Source organism: Mchenga conophoros, linkage group LG2 (assembly GCF_057382185.1).
Source record: "Mchenga conophoros isolate Kocher_MC1m ecotype Shallow Benthic linkage group LG2, M_conophoros_male_GT1.1, whole genome shotgun sequence".
NCBI lineage: Eukaryota > Metazoa > Chordata > Actinopteri > Cichliformes > Cichlidae > Mchenga > Mchenga conophoros.
Window position 1 is genome coordinate 28217012 of NC_140527.1, and position 13678 is coordinate 28230689.

General features: G+C 41.6%; 1 protein-coding gene across 1 annotated transcript in view; it reads right to left on the reverse strand.

The window, feature by feature from the left end:
* Window positions 1–2551: 2551 nt before the first annotated feature.
* The window catches only part of abcb7 (ATP-binding cassette, sub-family B (MDR/TAP), member 7), a 28033-nt gene continuing 16906 nt past the window's right edge, over window positions 2552–13678 (reverse strand). The window contains exons 14-16 of the mRNA XM_085291980.1: window positions 10820–10923; window positions 10008–10115; window positions 2552–8690 (exon numbers count right to left, since the gene is read on the reverse strand). Of these exons, the coding sequence (XP_085148106.1) occupies window positions 8472–8690; window positions 10008–10115; window positions 10820–10923 (431 nt within the window). The 3' untranslated portion in view covers window positions 2552–8471. The remainder of the gene's footprint in view (window positions 8691–10007; window positions 10116–10819; window positions 10924–13678) is intronic.

Below are 13678 nucleotides of genomic sequence, written 5' to 3' on the forward strand. Positions count from 1 at the left end.
GAGCATCGTGCTATTTCTGTGTTTTCTTACAGAGAGTGGCATTGTTCTTTCTACAGGATTATCTCCCTTTATTACTAGATTGTAAATCAAGGGCTCTCATTTAATTGCTTTCACAAAGAAGCATATATTCCAACAAAAAGCATATTAGCGGTCTCATGGCTGAGCAGATAGCCCCCATTTATACAGCTGTTATTATTTTGTGTGGTTCATTATTTTTTATTCAATTTAAAGTGATTTAATGAAGGATGGAGTTAATAACAAGGTGATCACATGTAGTGTAAATACGAGTGGCCAGCACACCCTGAAAGATTTTTTTTTTTTGTTGTTGTAACTTTATAGTGTTTTATCACATTAAGCAGCTGAAAGGCCGTCCTGAATTAAATATGAAAAATGGGCAGTTTCTACCTAACACAGTTTAAAGTTTAAATAAATCCACAGGGGGTGATTCTGACATTCGAGCCAATGTAAAATTAAAGGCTGTTATTCACTGAGAGGGGAAAGTAAATGCTGAAATTTCAGGCTTTGATGCTCACCAGGTTTGACAGTCGGTGTGAAATCTCCAATAAGATTATGACAGTTGTAACCTGCGTGAATCCATCTCTGCATTAGCATCAGCGTGCCTGACCAAGCAGTCTAAGAAGGGTGGGGGGTGGGGGGCTACCTGGACCTTAATTTGCCGCCTCTGTATGAGATGCACTGGCTGCAAATCAAATAGCAGAACTGAACATGTGCGATCAGGCTGCAGGTGAATCTTGTGAATCAGTTTTAAGTCTTTATCACAATAACAGGCCACAATCAGAAGAAGCGCATGCAGCTCTCATGTGTCTGATTTCAAAGCCGTGTTATATGGAGCTTTGATTTTGTATTTTTATTTTACATTAAAATTTTTATTTCTTTTTTTTTTTTAACACAACTAGATTTCAGAAAGTTTTATTACCGTGTCATTTCAAAAGTTTGAAATGAACGACCAATTATGTTCGCAGGAAGCAAACTTTTAATGCCAGAAGTAGTTCTAGACATGACCTTTCTTATGGAGATTGAAACTCGGAAAAGATCATCTCTCCTAAAGTAGACACTAATTCTGCGCTACTTTTCAGAAGAGTGCTGTAGCTTTGACCGAGTTGTTTTTTTTTGTTTTTTTTTGCTGATCCACGCTACTGATGATGATGATGTCATTTAGACACAGCCGCCCCCCCCCCTCCTGAAGCCACTCTGCACACTGTGAATAATGGAACAACTCCACTGGGATTTCTTGACAGCAGCCGTAGTCACTTTACTGGGTCTCCATCTATTATCTGCCAGCCTTTAGCATCTTACACAAAGCAGAGGTGTGGACTCGAGTCACATGACTTGGACTCGAGTCAGACTCGAGTCATTAATTTTATGACTTTAGACTTGGACTTTTACACCAATGACTTGGGACTTGAATTGGACTTGAACCGGTTTACTTGAAAAGACTTGATATTTTACCCCAAATATAAAATTTAACATGCATATTATATAGAGATTGAAAATGTGACGTCATTCACGGGTAGAACCGCAAAGGATTCTGGGAATTCGTGGCAAGAGGTACTAGCGCACGCAGGCTTTCAATTAAAATCAGTCACACAGCGATAAAAAGAAACACAAAAATGTCAAGAAGCTGTTGTATTATTAACTGCAATAGCCGGTCGCATGACAGCCACATGACAGCCACGGGAAGCCGTCATAAAGAGATCGGTTGTTATCGGATTACGTCGTTGAAGAGAAATTGTTCATGTTTCCGAAGTAACAAAGACGCGACGGGTGGCCTGGATTGCAGCCATTCAAAGATCAAATATAACGTCCCAGAACACTCCAGCTCACAGGTTAGTCTGCTCCAAGCATTTACACAAAGGTCAGTCTGCTGTTGTAGTCAATGCGTCATTTTCATAACATAATTGGTGATATAGGTTACAAGCAAGTCTGGCGCTGAACAGAAATTGTCGCGCTATGCTCCTTTATTTATTGTGTTTATTGTGCATAAATAGTGAATTGTCCTGACACAATATTGCGTTTCGCTTCTGTTATTATGGTACATTGACAAAAACATATACTTTTATTCACAGGATAAAACAGTTGTTTTGTATCACTAATTGCCCAGTATGATTACAGCATACAGTATTATTGTCACTGCTACATTTCTGTGATGCTACCAGAAATTATTTCCACTACTAATTAATTACCGTTGAGCTCAAAGGTCCTATTAATAAACGGTTAATGAATGTGTATTTATGACAACAATTTGTGAGACTGGTAAACTTATGATACGTACGATGGTCTTTCGTTCTACACGGTGCATTTCAAGGTCCTGCACCCATCCGTCGGTAAACTGTACCTGGGCTTGTTGCAGTGACCTGAAGTTACTAAACTTCATGAGTGTATGCACTCACTCCAAGAACCGTATGATTATAAATATGCATATAAATATGCTACGATGAGATAGCTGACTTCATCTAACTAGCAAATGTTGTCCAGGCTACGTTGGTGATGCAGTTTTTTTTTTTAAATGATATTTTTAAAAAATATATCATTTATTTATGTATGATATTTTTGTCATGCGATTTCAAAGCCGGTCCTACAACCGCATCCAAGAATAACATGCAGCTTATCTCAGAACTGTCGGTGAAAATTATTCTTGGAGCTAGGTTTAATTGAGCTGCATTTTAAAGAGGTGCAATTTCACAATTTGTGTATATTTTCTAAGTTCACTATTTTGTCATGTGTTGAGAAAAACACAGATTAAAAAATTACATGGTCTAATATTTACATTTAGCATATAACTGCAACATGCTTTTTTTTTTTTTTTTTTTTTAAAGACTCGAAAGGACTTGAAATTCAAAATTTCAGACTTGTGACTTGACTCGGACTTTTACACCAGTGACTTGAGACTCGACTCTGACTTGCCTGACATTACTTGAGACTTGACTTGAGACTTGAGGATAAAGACTTGAGACTTACTTGAGACTTGCAAAACAATGACTTGGTCCCACCTCTGACACAAAGTAACAACATTATTGCAAACCAATGGAGACCAAACTATTAAAAAAAGAGAGAAAAAGAGAGAACAAAAGGAGTACAACTGCCTTCAAAAAGGGAGCTATTTAACTTTGCATGATCAGATTTGGAAAATATTCAGCTGTTTATATGATGCTAAAAATGGAGAATTATTCTTGTCTGTGAGGACCAAACATATTGAAATTCCAAATACATTCCTAAATTTGGTATCTGCAGCAAACACTGCACACACACACACATGCACATGCAAAATGTGTGTCCTGGATCATCTGCTCAGAGGTTGCGTCATGTGCAGCACATTGTATCTGTGCAGAGATGGTAATGCCGTCGTATGTGTGTTTATTGACTTTAAAAGAAGCAGCTGCATGCGTGCAAGTGCGCGCATGTGTGAATATTCATTCTCATTTTGACCAGGAGCATTGATATAGTACACTGGGATTACGCACATAAATTTACACTCCCACACAAAACGGTGGAAATAACTACATCTTCTCTGAGGCATCGATGCATATTTATTAAGGCGTAAACGCCCTTGGCCACATGCTGGTTCCATTGTAGTGGGATGGGAGCGAGCTAACTGTCTGCTGCAGAGGGATCGCCCTGAGTCTCAGCCTGGTCTGCCTGTCATCCCGATGAAAATAAGCATGGAGGAGTTCAGCAACAGGCCGAGGGGAGGGTCAGCAGGGATTTGACGTGTGTGGCTGAATGCGTTTTATCACCTGTGCGCTCTGGTGGCTGTCGTGGGACCGGAGACGTGGCTCTCTGGGCATGTTCAAGAGATCTACATATTAATTTTGCACTGAATCACCGTGAAGGATAATATGTTCTAACCATGTACAGGCAGAAGGAGTGGGCGCAACAAGAAGACATCATCCTATCTGTACATCAGCAGCATGTTCTTTGAAAATCTCTCCTTCAGTTAGAAGGTCGTGCTTTGCGTTACAGGCTCACTCGCCTGCTTCGGTCCACATTAAGGTCATTAATAGAGGCTTTTTTACGCCTGCCTTCCTTTACGCTTGCAGAATGCTGCATAGTAAAGAGGGGAATGCCTTCCCATATTATTACCTCCTTAAAACATGCAGGCAAACAGCTCAAAACAGTGCTAATCACATGCACAGCATGCAGACAATTAAAGGTCACAGAAGAAAAGATTTTTAGGATTTTCAGTTTCTAAACATAAAAAAAGCGAGAAAGCAAACACCCCGGCCTGTGTAAGTCCATCTCGGATTGCTTAGTAACTTCAATACTTGAGAGTGTTATGTCCTTGACCGTATCAGACACACACAAAGCTTTGCCTCGGCAAAGAAGAGGGAAAAAACATAAAAGTCGGTGTTATATCTAAGGCTCTTTCACAGAACCCAGGCAGATCATAGCGAGTTATGTTCACTGAATAATTAGTGAATAACCTGTTAGGGGCAGCAGCTGAACGTTGTTGGGAGCCGCTAATGAATAGTCTCATAATCTCATCTGCCTAGGTTAGATGAGAAGGACACCATTAACATCAACTCGACTGCCTGGACATCTGACGCATGAAAGAAGACCCATCCAACCAGTAATCATCCAGTTGGGTTCCTTTTAAGCAGGGCTTTATCAAAGTCTACTTTCATCTGTAATGTGTGACTTCCTCAGAAGGTGGCGGAGGCCTCACAATGCAGCGCAGCAGGGCTTGGTCTGTCACGTTATGGGAATGTTTTTGTTATTGTCAGTTTCAATTATAATCCTGCCGAAAGGCCTCACAGAAAAAAATGTTGTCTGATGTCTCCGGTCCCGGAGGAGTATCCAGAACGCTGCAGGGGTTCTTGAGGGGAATCCAGTGTCATTTTGTCCACCAGACAATGAACACAAGAAGAGCGTGTTAGTGCCACTGTTGCGTTCCAAGCTTGGATGCTTCGCTCCTAATGACAGATCGTATCTGCTTTAGTGGGGCCAAATGCAAAAGCTGAAACAATCTCTTTGACCACTCTTGTGGCTGACACAGATCCAGTATGTAACGCAGAGATATTTATTATGGGTCATTTTACAGTTAGATCCATAATTTGTTGGACAAAGACACAATTTTTATAGTTTTTCATCTGAAACATTAACACAGTCAATTTTAAATCAGTGAAAAATGGGTTTTTCATGATTTCGTTTCATCTCGAGTAACTGGCCTCTAATTAGGCTGAGATCAGGTGACTTGTTTATTTAAGAATATCCCATTTCTTCACCTTAAGAAACTCTTGGGTTGCTTTTGCGGCGTGCTTTGGATGGCTAACCATTTGCACAGTAAAGTGCTAATCAGTCAGTTTTGCAGTGTTTGTCTGAATCCGAGCAGAGTACAGCCATATACACCAGTGGTTTCCACAGGCAGCCATGCCATGACAACACCTCCACCATGTTTCAAAGATAATGCGGCACTCTTTTTTTCTTTTGCCATTATTCTGGCACAATGTCATCTCAGTTCGAGCTGTCCAAAGAATTATTTCCAGAACTGTGCTGGTACTCCTGGAAAAGCCCGATCTGGGTGCAACTAATGGTTTGTATTTTGCTGTAAATCCTCTATATTCACAATCATTGGGGAATCTCCTAAAGTGTCTTATTTAGTAGGTTTATTGTTTTTAAACCTAATGACGTCATCACTCACAAGCAGTGAATCTGATATTCCTGCTAGTAAGCCTAATTACAATTATTTCTGATCCTCTGAAAATGGACTACTATGTATAAAACTGGCCACAAACAAGCAGTAATTGAAGGCAGCTGCAGTAAGTGCCTGACAGAGTATCTCAAGGGAGGAAACACAGCATTTTGTGATATTCATGTGTTCTAGATTGATTTCTATCCAAGTATTAAAAGCAATTCTTATATTTAAGATCACATCAGTTTTCCTTGTTAATCTTGAGCCTTTACAAAAATGGGGCCTTATGTTGTAATTATGGATTTGTAATATTTTATATGCTAAAAGTTTTTGTGGTTTTTGAAAATAAATATTTTAAATGAAAGCCAGCAACTCATTTCAAAAATGTAGCGGCAGATTTACACCTTTTTGTCTTTTATTTAGTGATGTTGTCTTAAAGTAAGCAAAGCGCTCCCTGAGAATGATGTCATCCAGATGGCAGCGTATTGTTCCTCCAAAACGTACAGACTAATGTTCTTTAGCATTAATGGAGTTTTCCCACACTTGGAAGTGACCCATGCCGTGTGCACTACACCCACACGCCACCACAGATGCTGTTTTTTTGAACTGCACACATGTATAGAATGAGCATGGAATCAATTTTTAGTCCAGCTTTACAAGCTGCAACCAAACTTTGTCAGAAATGTGATTGTTTAGCAACCTTATGTCGAGATCACAAGGTGCTGAATGTACTGAGGTTTATGTCAATTAAAAATGCAATTTTAAGATATACCAGATTTTTGTTGCTGAACTGAGACAATTTAGTGATACGTTGATGTCTTGAAGGGCAAATAAAACAAATATAAATATAGATTAATGCAAATAAAATTCAACTGTTATGCTAGCTGACACGTTGAATCGAGCAGTGAGCGTTTAAGGCGAACATTTCATTCATTTCTCATTAATCTGAATGTTTTTGGAGGTCAAAGTAGCAAAATAAAGACAGCTGAATATTTCTGTAAATAGCCTGCTTCACTTTCTGGCAGACGAACAAAAAGCCTGAATCCATTTTCTGTCACATTTGTACATGAACGTCGGCTAATCTCAACCCAGCAACACCTTTAATGAGTTTAGACACCTTAGATTTTAATTCATGATCAGATTTTATCAACTCCAGTTTGGTATTGCACTTAGATTCATGTTATGTGTTGCACGACTGAGAACTGGTCTGGCATAAAAACAGCTGCTAAACAAAACATATAACACATGTATATATTTTGTACTAATTAGACAAGACATGCTAATTTGCTGTAGCTTTAAACCACATATGATTTTAAACGTCTCTTCTAAACCTTTTGGGAAACAGGCACATTTCACAACTATTCCTTTAAAAAAGTAAAAATCAATGACTAAGAAATGTGCACTGCTCTGAGTGTCATCTTGTGATCGCTCTTAGACGTGTCAACCCCGATACCATGATAGAAAAAATAAATGCCTATAATCTTGTTTTATACATCGTCATAGCTCTGAAATTAAAAACAGAACAAGCATATGGAGCCGACATCATTGTTATTTAGAGAAAAGCCAACATTTATTAATCTGAATTGTACCAACACACCAACATAGTCCAAAGCACTATGAAGCAGAGTGTGAAAGACACCCAGTGATAAATTTCTTCATTTTTAGATAAATTATAGCAATGGTCCAAACAAAAAAATGCTTCGTAACTAAAGCAACCCTCAGAAAGAGAGGGTGTGTGTGCACTGTCCGTCTTTCCAAATCTACACGTAACCTTCACACGGAAAGAGTCTTTACTTTGGTCATACACTCAAAAAATATCAATCTTCCCAAATAACTGCATCAGAAGAGGCTTGTCAACCAAGGCTAAGGGATATGATGGTTAAAAAAATGCTTTTAAGATGTTACCTGTAAATGAAGCTCAAATTGTAGTGAGACCCGTCCATGATTTATTAGAGTTCCTTCCTCTTAGTCTCAGTGTTATGCTTACATGAAAGTGACCGTGACATACGAGCAGTTCACGGGGGAGCTGTTCAGTGTTTTTTTGAGTGCCGCCATCTAAATGATGTACAAAGGCCTTGACGTTCCACAAGTCAGTTTTATCGTATAATTGTGTGAACAGGATAATGAACTTGTTTGCACAAAATAACTCGTGCAAACAAGATAAAAAATATACATATATCACCTTCTACTGGGATCAGATCATCTGCACATCTTCACATTTTCAGAATAAATGTCGAGAACAACGTGACGGGCAAACATACTGCAGCACAGCCTGCTGCACGTATACACCCTTTATATATAAAAACCAAACCTAAGTTTCATTCCTTTTGTAAAGAATTGTTTTTAAAAATCATATCAATACAAACTGCATCATTATCAAGGCATATGAAAGTCATTACATGTACGCTCATCTGTTTCCAGAGCAGAGGAAGATGTCAATAAACCTGATGTCAAAAAAAAAAATGAGGAGGAGGGGGCAACCATGTTGACTAACAGATGTCTTGCACGCACGTATGTGATATACAAGGTCTCTTATGCTTTGCTTCAGCTGAGACAACTGGCATATAAGCTCTCTCTCTCTGGACATCAGCCAGTGCTAAACACTCTTGCTCCCTGTTCCTGCTCCTCCTCCTCCATTTTGGCGAGCGCTGGCCTTTATTTCCATGGAGAGGAGGAGAGATAGTCATAATAACAGGGTTTTGGCTGGAGTGGGTAGTGGGGTAGTGGGGGATGTACCCGCCTGCCCAATAGCACGCAGACCAGGGATTCCAGTGTAGGCCATCTGTGAGGGATGAACAAACATGGTGGGTGGCAGCTTCTCTCAACAGGAGCAGTTCCCACAGCCTTTCACACTGTTGAGGATCTCCTCCTGCAATTTCTTCCTCTCCTCCTCCTTCTGGGACAGCCGCTCGGCCCGCGGCTCGGCCGAGTTCTTCCTGCTGTTCAGGATTCTGCTGTTCTGAGCGTTCCAGAGGTTTCCGTATAGGCTGCCAGCGGTGCTGAGCAGAGCCTGGTGGGTGCCTCGCTCCGCCACTTTACCCTAAGCAGAGAAAAGGAAACCAAATTATATGGAAAAAATAAAGTCTAAATGGTGGGGTGGGGGGTTTCACAGGACAATAAAAAGGGCTGTTAACACAGAATCATAGCTAGCATCTCTTCACGGCCACTCTCTCTGCAGACACCCCCCCCCCCTCCAATAAGAATCCCTGCCGCCTCCCCAACAACTGTTGCATTCCTCTTGCAAAACACGCAGACACGCACGCAAATCCACACACATGCCACACAGCCCTCCCACACAGTCACACACAAATGAAAGCACCCCCCTCCCCCCACCGCCCATGAGCATGCAGAGGTGTTGGCATCATCTTTAGTGCACCCAGGATGAACATGTGACTGCTTCCGCTCGTTATTTTAATGAGCATCCCAGGCAGTCCTCTGCTGGTGACACTAGCAAACGCCGTGGCGACATCACACGCAAACATGCCTCCTCGCCACGACCCTCTGATCCCCGCCATCTGACTCGGGAAACACGAACGGCACAGGCTCAACTCGCCGCAGTTCAAAGAGAGCCTCTTCTCATTTTATCCCATCTGACTCGAGCGCTGGCGGAAAATGTCACTTCACCTGTGTTACATTTTATTTGAACTCTTTCTTTCCAGATAATAACTGACTTCACTGTGTTGTGCTCTGCAACGTCTCCGAGCCCAAGCAGCTGGGACAGCTCTGTAATGCAGCACACAATAGCAAAGCACACCAAGTATCGCTGCTCACCTCCACCCTGACTTAAACGCATCTGACCGAAAAACCGCATAAAGCCATTTGTATGGCGAGCGCCACGGAAAGACATGTTTAGTCGTGGATAGGGCCTCATCAGTGTCTGGGAAGCTGGCCCATACATTATTAGTCACCGAGACAAACAAGACACGCCATCTGACCAAAACACCCAGTTGAGTCTGACTGGTTTAATGAGCCCTTATGGAGAAAATAATACATTCACTTCTACCAACAGTGTCCTGTTGTTGTTGAAATTAATGAGAGAAGCTAAACAAAGCATGTTTTTATCGCGTACATTCAAGAAAGGTAAATAAATGAGTGCCAAAAAAAAAAAGAAAAAGAAAGGAGAGAGACAGACGACTTGCTAACTTATTTCTAGTTGCTGGCACAAGCGGTGCACTGGGGGTCACGCAGTGCGGGTCATCATCCTTCAATGTAAAATCGTCTAATTGGACTGGCAATTAACACACTGTGTGTTTATACTTGGGCACACTCAGCAGTCGTATGAAATTGCATTACACCTGAAGATGTTAATCAGGGCAGAATGAGATCAAGTAAAAAAAATAAATGGCTGAGTTCTCACCTCATTGAGCACTATAATCTCATCTGCGTCTACGATGGTGGAAAGCCTGTGGGCGATAAACACAGACGTCCTGTCCTTCACCATCTCCTTCATTGAAGTCAGGATGTTCTGGATGCACACAAGGACAAATAACATTACTACACTGTTAAGCTTTACAAGAGTACCCCCGTAATCCAAAGGAAAATATTTCCAAGTTTGCAATAACAAAGGTCTGAAAAGAAAGGGAGGAGGGGGGGAAAAAAGAGAGCATGAATGACAGGAAATATATGAAATGTACTCGCAAACTTTGATTTGAAAGAGAAGCTAAGTCAACACAATATTGCTCAGCAACATCCACCTCCATATGCTTTTTTCTTTGCAGTGTTTACATATGATAATTTAAAAACACCATCATGACGAGAAGCAAGAGAGAGAGGAAATAAAAAACTCAATTAACAACCACGTCTACTGCCCCACTCTTTTCCCTGAAGTTCAGTGAGGGCGTGCTGAACTTTCTCATTAAATGTAACATTTACAAAGACTGTGTGGTTTAAGCTGAGCTGGAGATTAAGTAGGAGAAAACAGTGGCAGGTGGCAAGGGAGAACATGGGGGTGGTATGCGTGCGTGTGTGTGTGTGTGCAGCGGGTGTATGTCGCAGCAGGTATGTGACGCAGGAATGAGCTGAATTATTGTGTACCTACAGCAGGTGACTGAGTGGGTGCTTGTTCTGTTAAATGTGTATGCAGACATGCTAATGTGTGCGTGCAGCCGGGAGCGGGCATTTGTGGGTATATTAGAAATTGGTGCTAGTGTCTGTCACTGTCAGACTGACCTCTTCAGTGATGGAGTCCAGGGAGGAGGTTGCTTCGTCATACAGGAGGATGGGCGGATTCTTTAGTATCGCCCGTGCGATTGCGACCCGTTGCTTCTCCCCTCCTGGAACAAACCAGACGTCATAAATAGCGAGGCGAATGCCAAAACCTTTGAAATACGCGTTACTGCAAGTCTCTGTCTGACCCTTCTCGCTAGATAATTACCTCAAACTGAGGGCCAACACCTAGACTATACCAATGCTACACGTTTCAGTCTGGTAAGAAAAGGAAGAAGAAAAAAAAAAGAAAGGAAAAAAAACCAGACCTGATTTAATTGTGAAGAAAAATCAGCAGGACGCAAAGATTTCTCCCGCTGTGCCTGACTTTGCCTTTATTACATATGAGCCGTGTGCGGCCACTTGAAAGCGAGCGGTGTTCGGGGAGAGTAAATACTGCTGGCAGTGGAGAACAGAAATGAAGAAAGTTAGGAGTCTGAGAGCCCAGACTGCCTCCTTCCTCGTCCCCCCCCCCCCACTCCCTTCCTCCTCTCGCAAACTCACAGGCAGCTGTCACGTACAGCCGCAGTGAAATTAATGAGAAGTTAGTCACGTCTTTATTTTGTCCATTCTCTCACTCACTCTGTCACTCCACATAAAGAAATCTGTGCTGCCAGTAATTGCATCTTGAATGCTGAGTGAAAATGCTCACACTATGTGTGTTTACGTGGGCTAAATGAGTTGCACAGTGATGCTAGGAACCTAATACTACACAGTCATGTGTAGATCAAATGAGGGTGACTAACTGTAAGGTAACATGCCATTAAACAAGTTCAGACTCTAAATTGAAGAAAATGTTGAAGTAATGACAGTACAGCGAGAGATTAATCACAGTTAAAACTATTTCAAAAAGCCATGCTCAGAGGCGACATGTCAGGAAAGTCAGCTCAGCAGCTATATGATACAATGCTCCTGGTTCATTCATGGTACTTTCATATAAACATACTATGCTGGAACTAATGTTTCTAACAATGTGCTCATTTCATTGAATTTGATAACAAAGACAACAGAATTTATTTGAAAGAAAAGCTACAACATGTGCAACTCTTAAATAACAATGAGAACTTATTGCTTCATCTCTTTATTCTGCCCTACTTCACGGTCAAGATGAACTGCTGAAGTTCAAACTGAGCAGCCGTTACAGTGAACGTGGCATGGCTGTTGGTGTCATATGGGCTGGTCACAAATTGCTGATATATTGAGAATTTTCCCACATAACCATCTGTAGGGTTTATAGAGAATGATCTTAAAAAAGAAAGAGCGAGAGAGAATATCCTGTGTTCTCTGGATGAAAATGTTGATGCCAGAGATAAGAGGGGAATAGTCAGACTGCTCTGAGTTGATAGGAAGGCAACGAAGAGAAGAGCAGCACAATCCTGACTCGTATCAACAGTTCAGGCTAGTGATGGGGTGAAATGGTGGCAGATTTTGGGCCTGCTAATACCAACACAGCATGGTTTAAAGCCACCAGTCTACCTGAGTACTGTTGCTGACTAGGGATGGGTACCGGTATCCGGTGCCATCTGACATAAACGGTAACCAGACCGAAAAGCAGCGCACATTTCGGTGCTTTATTTCGGTGCTTTTTTTTTCCTGAGCTGTGATACACTTTAGATTCTAGCCAATCATTTTACGTTTCTGAGGCTAGTAGGCGGGGCCAGGTACGTACGTTCTTTTAGAGCAGAGCTACAGATTAAAAATGACCACGGCAAAGCGGTCAAAAGTCTGGCTGTACTTCACAGCAAAATATGCAAACTCAGCAGCCTGTAACAAGTGCTTTAAGCTGATACTGTGATACTGTCAAAGGAGGTAACACCTCAAATCCGATGAAACACCTGGCGACGCATAGCGTTTTTTTTAAAAGCCGAGAAATGCGCCGTATTTGATAGCTTGCTGTGAGACCTCACACCGAGCTGCGGGTGTGGTGCCTGTTATCGGACCCGGAGTTAGCAACATCCCCCAAAAACACGAAGAGGAGAGTCCTGGCCCCTAGCCCTGCCAGTGTAGCAGAAATGATGACAGATGATGATGGCAGCAGCAGCAGCCGTTCTTCTCTGCGTGAGTAGCTTAATGTTGTTCGTGTGTAATTTACGTTGAGTATGCTAACCACGTTATTACATTAATGCATGTAAGGTGAACTAGCAAACATCATCATAGCTACATGCGGCTGTCTTCTTGTTTGATGGCAGATACTCCCTTCACCCTGGCCAAAAAGGCTAAAATGACCAAAGAAAAAGTGGAAAACAGTTAAACATGAGCGGTTTTTGGATAAAGTTTGCGTTTTTTCCATTGTTTAAGCACTGCTTCCAGCCAAGAGTGATACCATATATGCCCCATAGCTGCAGAAAAGGCTAACATTGTTATCTTTTTACAAAAAAACAGCTGAACATGAGAGGTTTTTGGACCGATTTTGTGTTCTCCATTCTTTAAGCACCGGTTTAAGCACCATTTAAGCACCGGCACCGTTTCAAAAGTACCGGTTTGGCACCGGTATTGGATAAAACCTAAACGATACCCATCCCTATTGTATCCGTATTGTATCCATCCTATGATGGCTGCTTGCAGCAGGATAACATGTGCCATGTCACAAAGCTCAAATCATCCCAGACTGGTTTCTTGAACGCGACAGTGATTCCACTGCACTTAAACAGCCTTCGCAGTCACCAGATCTCAATGCAACAGAGCACCATTGAGATGTGGTAGAGCGAGAGATTCCAATCATGAATGCACAGCTGAAAAATCTTTAGCAGCTGTGAGATCTTTTCATGTCAATATGGACCAAAATAATGTTTCCAGCATGTTTCTGAATCCATCCCATGAAGA